Source organism: Podarcis cretensis (genome assembly GCF_951804945.1).
Source record: "Podarcis cretensis genome assembly, chromosome: 6".
Lineage (NCBI taxonomy): Eukaryota > Metazoa > Chordata > Lepidosauria > Squamata > Lacertidae > Podarcis > Podarcis cretensis.
Window position 1 is genome coordinate 64258121 of NC_137175.1, and position 9431 is coordinate 64267551.

The 9431-nt window shown below is 43.3% G+C and overlaps 1 protein-coding gene across 6 annotated transcripts in view; it reads left to right on the forward strand.

Annotated features, from left to right (window-relative positions):
• Positions 1 to 6671, forward strand: part of PDE4B (phosphodiesterase 4B) — a 246582-nt gene extending 239911 nt beyond the window's left edge. For all 6 annotated transcript variants that reach the window (XM_079982021.1, XM_079982022.1, XM_079982025.1 and 3 more), the window contains 2 exons: positions 2189 to 2371; positions 4652 to 6671. In XM_079982021.1, coding sequence (XP_079838147.1) covers positions 2189 to 2371; positions 4652 to 5017 — 549 coding nt within the window. In that variant the 3' untranslated portion in view covers positions 5018 to 6671. The remainder of the gene's footprint in view (positions 1 to 2188; positions 2372 to 4651) is intronic.
• The last annotated feature ends 2760 nt before the right edge of the window (positions 6672 to 9431 follow it).

Consider the following 9431-nt stretch of genomic DNA (forward strand, 5'->3'; position numbering starts at 1 on the left):
TATGAAAGAAAAATATCCCTTCACAGAATCTCCTACATTAAACCTTTGGCCCTCCTGTAGCAACTGAGCTACAACAGTTATATAACATATTCCAGCTTCTAGGAAGTAAGTAGGGTGGAAAGAAACATGACTAGACAGACATTCGGATATCTATAATGCTTGGAAAAACAAAGGGCCGGCTAGATGCCAGTCTTGGCAGGCACTGTCTGTGAACCTGCATAAATCAGGGTCACAAATTCTGAATCAGACTCATGAGTTTGACAGCTCAGGTGCTACAAAACCACTTTTCATTTGATTTATTTCCTCCAAGGAGCTCAAGCTGGTAAATGTAGTTTTGTCTTCCATTTTATCCTCACAGCCACTATGTGAGGTAGATTAATGGCATATTACGTCTTCTATAAAGGTCAGGGGGGGGAATGAAGTGACACTTTTTAGACTAACTGAGGGAGGTTAGGCTGAGAGATAGTTCATCCCATGGCTGAGACAGAATTTGAAATTGGGTACCTCAGTCTCACTACCATACTAACACTCTGTAGGATTTGCTGACACCCAGATGAACCAGGGACCTTTAGATCTTCAGTCTAACTCTCTCCCAACTGATCTTGAATCAGATTCAAGACACGAGAGTCTGGACACATTTCTTTCTTCCACACTTGTATCTTTAAGGCACAAGCAGTGTAAAGTAATGTGCAATGCAACTCTAAGCTAAAGGGTAGGATGGAAGTTTCCTGTGAAGTAACAAATAATAATAATAATAATAATAATAATAATAATAATAATAATAATAATAGATAATAATAACTTTTATTTGTATCCCGCCCTCCCCTGCCGGAGCTGGGCTCAAAGCGGCTAACATCATATAAAACACAATATGCATAAAAACAAACAAACAATGGATTAAAATGCATCCCAAAATTAATTCAAATAAATTAAAATTAAAATTAGACTGGACAAATGGCCATCCTCAAGTTAAAATTGAAAGTGGTTAATACTCACCAGGACCAACTATTTCCACTGATATTATAAGGACCTGTGAGCGGGCTGGGAAACCTCCTTCATACTTGTTCATACAAATGAGTCAGACTGAACCCTCGCCAAAGGCCTGGCGGAACAGTTCTGTCCTGCAGGCCCTGCGAAAAGATGTCAAATCTCGCAGGGCCCTGGTCTCTTCTGAGAAAGTGTTCCACCAGGCTGGGGCCACGACTAAAAAAGGCCCTGGCTCTGGTCGAGGTCCATCTAATCTCCCTGGGGCTCGGGATCTTCAGGGTGTTGTTATTTGTACTGTAAGGTCCTCCGTGGGGCTTACCAGAAGAGGCAGTCCCGTAGGTACGAGGGTCCTAGGTCGCATAGGGCTTTAAAGGTTAAACCCAGCACCTTAAACCTGATCCTGTACTCCACCGGGAGCAAGTGCAGCTGGTATAAGCAGATGTTTGTCCTGCTCTGTGGTGTGGTGAGCCAAGGCCCAACCAGGATCTAAGAAAAGGAGAGGTTCAGGCAAGACACAAGGCAGAGCTCTGAAGTCACTCCAGCAAGGAATAAACTGAGCCCTTATATAGCAGCAGCAACTAAAGCCTTTTGGTAGCCCTGCCTGCACTGCAAGGGGCTGCTTTACTTAAAAGAACCAAGCCTTCCCCAATACTGCAGTGGAGCAGAGGAGCCTCAGGTCATCTGCTGTAAAGTCCTCCAAGTCCAAGAATGGCAGGTCCATTGGGTTGGAGAGGCAATGGTCCAACAGCCCTTTTGGGGCTGGTCCTACATCCCCCATCTCTTCAGGTTTGGAATCCTTGCCTCCAAGACCCATGAACAGGACTCTTGACTCCTAGTCCCTGATTTAGTCCCACTTCTGGGGTTTAGGTTTAGTTTTAGTTTAGTTTTGCACTTGAGTATTCAGGAGAGTGTTACTGCAGCTTGCACAGACCAAAATTATTGCTCATCATGCATATCCACAGTTAATTAGGGTGACATAACATGACCTCTCACCAAATAATCCACATCTTGACTTAGTAAAAATGTATTTTAATGTTCTCTTTTTATAAAATACTCCAAAATAAGGGTATTTTTTGTGATCAAAATGTTCTTCTTTTAATGTGAAATTGTACAGGATGTGCCAGCAAGTAGAGAATGAAATGTTTTTCTATTCTGCCTGATTATGTGAGCCTTCATATTAATGCAGGTTATGCAATTACAGGTTCTCCGAAATATGGTCCATTGTGCTGATTTAAGTAATCCCACAAAATCCCTTGAACTCTATCGACAGTGGACAGACAGAATCATGGAGGAATTTTTCCAGCAGGGGGACAAAGAACGGGAGAGAGGAATGGAAATCAGCCCAATGTGTGACAAGCACACAGCTTCTGTAGAGAAGTCACAGGTATTTGACTTTACTTTACTCCCACCACCACCACATATTCAGTTGGGGTTTTGCCATGAGTGTGAGATTTTTCTAAGGTGGGGTGGATGTCCTACCCACCCCCAATTCTGTGTTATTTGCATTTACTGGTAATTCCAGAAGGTTTATTTTTGTATCTGATGCTGAACACAGATTGATTCCAAATATCTAGATGTCTCTGAAACCTTTGCAGACTTTAGCAAAAAAATCCTCTACTGTCAGCTATGAACCTCTCCATTGTGTGAGGGATATAACGTATTTTTCGTCCCATAGGACGCTCCGTCCCATAGGACGCACCTAGGTTTTTTGGGGGGAAATAAAGGAAATTTCCCCCCCTTTATTTCCCCCCCCCAAACCAGGTCGGGGAAACCGAACCAGGTCGAGGAACAGTGGGATGGTGGCGCTGCGCCTCCCTGCTGTCCCCCGAGCTTGTGGGGCTGGCCAATGTCTGCATGGCGCGCGGGGCGCTCTGCTTCAGTGCGTCTTGCCCGCCGGGCGGCAGGCTGCTATCCGCAGCGTGGGGAGCCCTGCGGGGAACTCCTACAGGGCTCCCCACGCTGCAGATGTCTGCCCGGCGCGAGGGGCGCTCTGCTTCAGGGCACCCCTCACGCGGGGCGGCAGGCTGCTATCCACAACCTAGACAGCCCTGTGGGAACTCCCGCAGGGCTGCCTAGGCTGCGGATATGTTCCCGAAGCGCCGGGCACTCTGCTTTCAGCGCGCCCGGTGCTCCGGGAAGCAGGCTGCTATCCGCAGCCTAGACAGCCCTAGGCTGCAGGTGTCTTCCTGAAGCCTGCATTCACCCCATAGGTCGCACCCAGATTTCCCCTTCCTTTTTGGAGGGGGAAAGGTGCGTCCTATAGGGCGAAAAATACGGTAATCATTATTTTTTTATATTCCCAATTCTAGTTGCAAATGCTTGAGAACCATTTCATTTTGGGGTAATGACTATATCAAGGGTAGCCAATACAGTGTTCTCTGTATTCCCATCAGCCCCAGCCAGCATGGTTAATGGTTAGAAATGATGGGAGCAGTAATTAAACAACATCTGAAGGGCACCACATTGGCTATGCCTGGGCTTGAGCAGTGGAACTTAAACTATAGGGACTGAGTGCCCACTAGGTTATCTTTGGCTGGTCTATCTCACTGTCACTGGCTAACCTACCTCACAGGATAAAAATAGCAGAAATTGTGAGGATAAAATGGATGGGAAGTTGTATACTGCCCTTAATTCCTTGGGAGAAAATCAAGTTGGAAAAAACTAATAATAATAATAATGGAAAAGATAGCACAAAAAGATTAAACAATGTCCTTTACAATCCCAAAACAGGTAAAACAAAGTCTATGCATTTTCCTGGTTCAAGTTGTCTGCTAAGAGAATAAACTTTCTACTTAGTGTTAAAAAAGTTGAAACATTTCTAGTGGCGTTTCTTTATGGCTATATAATGCTGAAGAACCCCACCTTCTAATAACCAGGCAAAGCAATTTAACTTAAAGGTCTCTCCTGAGCACACTCTGCAGGAAGTTTTCGTCACCTTTTGGCTTAAGCTGTCTCAATGGTTACAATGGAATTATAACGGCTCATTTAACATCCTGTTGTGTCTGAAGAAGGCAAATGTGATTTCCAAACCAAACATCCTAGGACTGCAATGGGCTCCTTGGAGAGCTGTTTTCCTGCTCTGTAAAGTTGCCGTCCAGCAGCTTTTGGAATTAAGTGACAAACTTTGGCCAGGCGGAAGACGATAGCTTTTATGGCCATTCAGTTTTCTCTCTTCTGCGCTTCCTGTTGTCAAGCAACTTAGAACTAACTCAGTTCAGAGCTTACTCATCAGACAAAACGTGAAGGCATCATTCTTTCCCCACAATGACACACCATTTCCACAGAACATTACTGTATCCCCACACGGAGTGCAAGGGGCTGGCTGTAAGAGCAGTTGCCTCCTTTCTCTTTCCTGGTGGAGGAGAATATAAATATTAAAGGGAAACATCATCCACCCCTCTGCTTCTATCCAAAGATACAGTGCGTTGTGCAAAGTATGTTTACAGTTATAAACTGTTAGAAAACTTCACATCAGAGGTAGGGATGGAAGGACGTGTCAATTTCAGCTCTCAGTTTCTCTCCCCCCCCCCCAAGCTTAAATGCAGTTCCCCACATTGTGCACCCATTATAGCGGCAGCTTTTCATGTTGTGTATTTTCTTACAGTTCTTTCTTTTGTTCTTAACAAATTTAGACCCGTGGTAATTTCTTTCTATTGCTTTGCAGGTTGGCTTCATTGATTACATTGTCCATCCGCTTTGGGAGACGTGGGCAGACCTAGTACAGCCAGACGCCCAAGATATCCTGGATACTCTAGAAGATAACAGGAATTGGTACCAGAGCATGATCCCTCAGAGCCCTTCTCCTCCCCTTGATGAACGCAACAGAGACTGTCAGGGCCTGATGGAGAAGTTCCAGTTTGAGCTTACGCTTGAAGAAGAGGACTCTGATGGGCCTGAGAAAGAGAGTGATGGTATCAGCTACTTCAGCAGTACAAAGACACTCTGTGTGATTGACCCAGGAAGAAGGGGTTCCCATAGTGAAGCTAATATAGAAATTGTGACAGAAGATACATCACCTATCGATACCTAATATATTGTTATCTGTTAGGGTGAATTTAAATACTTCATGCACATGCAGGTTGTCTTGCTAACTAGCCTGAAATCGAGGTCTTAGGTCAGCACCTACCATTGGCTAAAAGACCTTTCCAGCTACTTGAGATTGGAGTCAGGGTTAAAGAGCGTGTAGTGATTGCTCAGGAAATTAACAGGTGATTTATATTGCAGCTTAAGCTTTGTCAGCCAAAAAAAAATCAAAATCTGGAACCAGTGTGAGTTGCAACTGAACAAGCCTGATCGTGAACAACACTCGGCTGAAATATTTTCTATTCTTAAGAGATTTTGAAATCTAGACAGGTCTGGCATGTAGAACTACTGATTTGTAACTCTGCATTTAAAACTTGTCCACCTGTCTGCAGACCCGTGTGCCTTTTTTATAAAAAAAAAAAGCTTCCACGTCTTTTCAAGAAACCTACTAAGTACACAACAAAACATGTTTGATATTGATGTATAATTTTTTTAAAAAAAATATTCCTGTTTTAACTAAATAGGTCTTCCTTTGTAGGGGCAATACTTGTTTCTTTATTGCAGTTTAATCACGTTGACTTGCTAAATAAAGCAGGGTGCCCTCCTCCCTCTTTGCATTACTGCACCATTGGTCACTTTATCAACCCTGCAAAACCTGTGTTGTTAGCTACTGAAAAATGTCCCCCCACCCGCCCCTGGTTAATTGTTTTTGACCTTTCTTTTGCACAGGATAAAGTGTAGCTTTCTGTTCCATAGCACAATACAGCACACGTAAAAGTCAACATACTGAGGTAATGTGATGTACATTCTCCTCCCCTTATTTTTTTTAAAAAAAACACTCGGTGGAAGTTGCACGCTTGGTCCTTTGTGTTTTCTCCTCCCCACTGTTCATGTCCCCTTTTCTCTCTTGCACTTGCCTTGAGCTCTAACATGTCCAGTACTGTTTATAACAGTGTATTTATTACTTAATGTATATAATGTAATGTTTTGTAAGTATTAATTTATATAAATTAACATTGCCTGTCAGTGGTGATGTTACTTGTGTAGAATACTCTGCATAAGAGTTGCCTTTCTTGTAACCTTTTGTATTGCATAAAGTAGAAAAACCTGAACATAGCTTAAAAGAGACATATTGAACCCAGAGAGGGCATTCAGGTAGCATTGGCTCACGGGGGTTTCATTTCCACTGGCATTTGGGAAATCATCACAGTTGGTGGGTGATGGAAAAATATTCAGAATCATCTGAAACTACTGAAACTTTGAAAGAGGAAACCTACAGTAAAATGCCACAAAATGTTAAGTGTCAGTTTCCAATTAATGAACAACCCAATGTGAATTTCTATGACAAAATGTGAACTGGTGTTATAATTGTGCTGTGAAACTTCTTCCAACAAAGCTTGTTAGGCATGTATACAGTGCCAATCTCAGTTTGTAAAACTATGTTCCAAGCTTTCAGTCCAACTTGTGACTAACTAGTTGATGAAATAGCACAGTTGTGCATGATCAATGGGTTTGTATGTCTGTTGAACACTGCATTGTTCCAGGTGGTTAATTTGTTTCAAAGTTTCACACAATGTATGTTGTTATAGTATTATATATTGTGTTCAGATGCATTCTTAAGAGATTTTTATATGAAGTGAATAAATTAAAGCATGACTTAGGTTGGGCTTTCCTAGATGTTCTTTTTAGTTATCTGCTGTGCTTCAGTTGCATGTTTAATGCAGAATTTTTAAATTGGTGGTAGTGAACAAGGTATGAATCGCTCAACACAAAAACACATACTAGTCACTGGTAGAGACATGATACAGAATTAGGTAAATTTCTTACTGATTAATAAATACATAAGAACACAGAGGGTGAAACAGATTTTCTACCTTAAGAGTCTCATACCCTGCAGCAAGTTATGGCAGTGTTGTGCCCCATTAATTTCTGTAAGCAGGTTTTTAAAAACTTATAAGCTGCCCCATGGAAAATATTTCTGAAACACGGGGTATAAATGTAATAAATCGGGAACTAAACACATAAATTTATTTCATGGGCTTAGTAATTTTCCTTAGCCTCCCTCTCAACACCAATTGGTATGAAATAACAAACGAACATAAACCAGTATCTTAAACCAGTTCCCCACAAATGAAATGCCCATTTTATCAGCATTGCAGAGAGCAGTAAAATGTAAGGAAAACTGTCTGGGTACCTGAAAATTAATATAGAAGAGCCATCTGCCTCCTGGTGGTGGCTGGAAAGTAGAAACTACTGAAGTTTGTAAAATGTCTATGCAGTAGTGGTCTTAATTCTATATTTTAACTAATAAACACATAGCTTTTCATATGTTGGAGAACTTCCCAAGAGTGGCTGCACAAATCACTAAAAACAAAATGTGATGTGACTGAAGCCATTCACTACAAGTAAGTCATTCTCAGTTCCTAATCCCAAGTCGTCTTTGTGCCGGTGATAAAGGAACAAACATCATAGGTAAATATGGTCTCAGGTTATCTTGGATAACCTCTTAAATAACCTTTTTGTCTGCTAATCTATGAATAGGTCAGGTGGAGCACATTCAGATGCCACTTCCCCTGGTTTGTCACCTAGATTGCTATGGGTATGATGTGAAAGTACCTGCAGTTCTAAATTTTGGATTGCCAAGGAAATATGATTAAATTATATCATTCTTTACTGCAGAATATTTGCATGAAGTGGTTAAACATAGAAGAAGCTGGAGAGGTAATGAAGACACATCTCTTGCTGTCAACCAGCCCCCCCCCCCACACTATGACACTCTTTAGGGGAGCGGGTGGCGCTGTGACCATGCCTCTTCGGCTTGCTGATCAGAAGGTCAGTGGTTCAAATCCCTGCAACAGGGTGAGCTCCTGTTGCTCTGTCCCAGCTCCTGCCAACCTAGCAGCTTGAAAGCATGCCAGTGCGAGCAGATAAATAGGTACCACTACGGGAAGGATTAAAGCTAGTTGTTCTGGACAACTTGCCACACTGCACAGTCCTAAGAGGGAATGAACTCAGCCAAATACTGAACAATCTCTAAGAACTATCGCAAACCCTTTTTATAATCCAGTGGAGGCATTTCATTAATGGCATCCACTTTGCTGTCACCTGGCTTCAGTCCATGGCTTGAGAATTTTATTATTATTATTATTATTATTATTATTAATTACTTACACCCCACCCATCTGGCTGGGTCTCCTACCCATTGCCAGTAGTCATATTTTTCATTGAGGATGGCAAAGGGTTTCTTCCTTGCCAAGTTTCTCTGGACATCAATATCTGTGTGAATGTAAAATTGTCTCCTGACAGCCTTCTTGAAGTTCTAGGGTCAGGACACAGCCTAAGCGACCCATTCTTCTTTTGTATAATACTTCAGCTACTCACCCATGCTATAGGCTGTCATGAACTGGCAGGATGATGGGGAGGAGGAAGAGGGTCCCAGCGAGGGGTGTAGCCAGGACTGGGACACACTGAGGCAAGCAGGGGATGGGGAAGGAAGTACTCAGAGGGTGACGGGATGGATGCACAGGAACCAGAGCAGCAGGACCCATCACCAGAGCCAGAGGGGCTCTTGTCCCCATGAACACAGTGGGCTCTGAGATGTAGGGAGCAGAGGGAGGGGTGTTCTAGGAGGCTGGGGCAGACAATAGCCCACAGCCCAGCTCCCTAGCTGGCCAGGTGGGGCTCATTAGCTCTGGGAGAAGGCGTGTGATTCCTCAGTTGGAGTAGGCTCAGAACAGGTGAGGGTCACAAGCCTCATCAAGCCCAGATGCTGCAATCAGCAAGCAAAGAAGGAAGCAGAGCTGAGGTGCTGTCTGCTCAACTGCCCCTGTTGATAGACTTTTGCTTGAATGCTCCTGGAGTCTGCTTTCGGTTTGACTCTGGACTGCATTCTGACTGCTGCACTTCAAATTTGGCTACTTGGATTGACTCTGGACTGCATTTCCTGACCTTTGGACTTTGGTCATGTGGCTTGACCCTGGACTTTGGATTTGCTGCCAGGTAAGCCTGGGGTTCAGGACATAGACTTGGTCACTTTAGAGACGACCCAATGAACTTGAGGTACTGTGGGGCTGACTGCAATTGGTCCTCTATGGTGTTGAAGATATTCCTGCATCCATAAACAACTAGGGGCACAACTTAGTCTACATAAATGTAATGCACACCTAGAAAGTGTCTCAGACCAGCAAAAACATAGGAGTGTGCTGTAAGGAGCTATGTCTTTAGCAGTGGCCAAGTGGCATGATCTTCATTCACACACCTGATGAGTTGCATAGTCTCACATGCTGCATGGTCCACCTCAAAACACCTTTCTTGCAAAAGGCTACAAATGCCCCTCCAAATGCAGTCAGGGTGACACTTGCTGGGATTGGTTTCACCTTCTTGTGCAATAATTTGGCCACATTCTCTGCACCAGTGTCCAG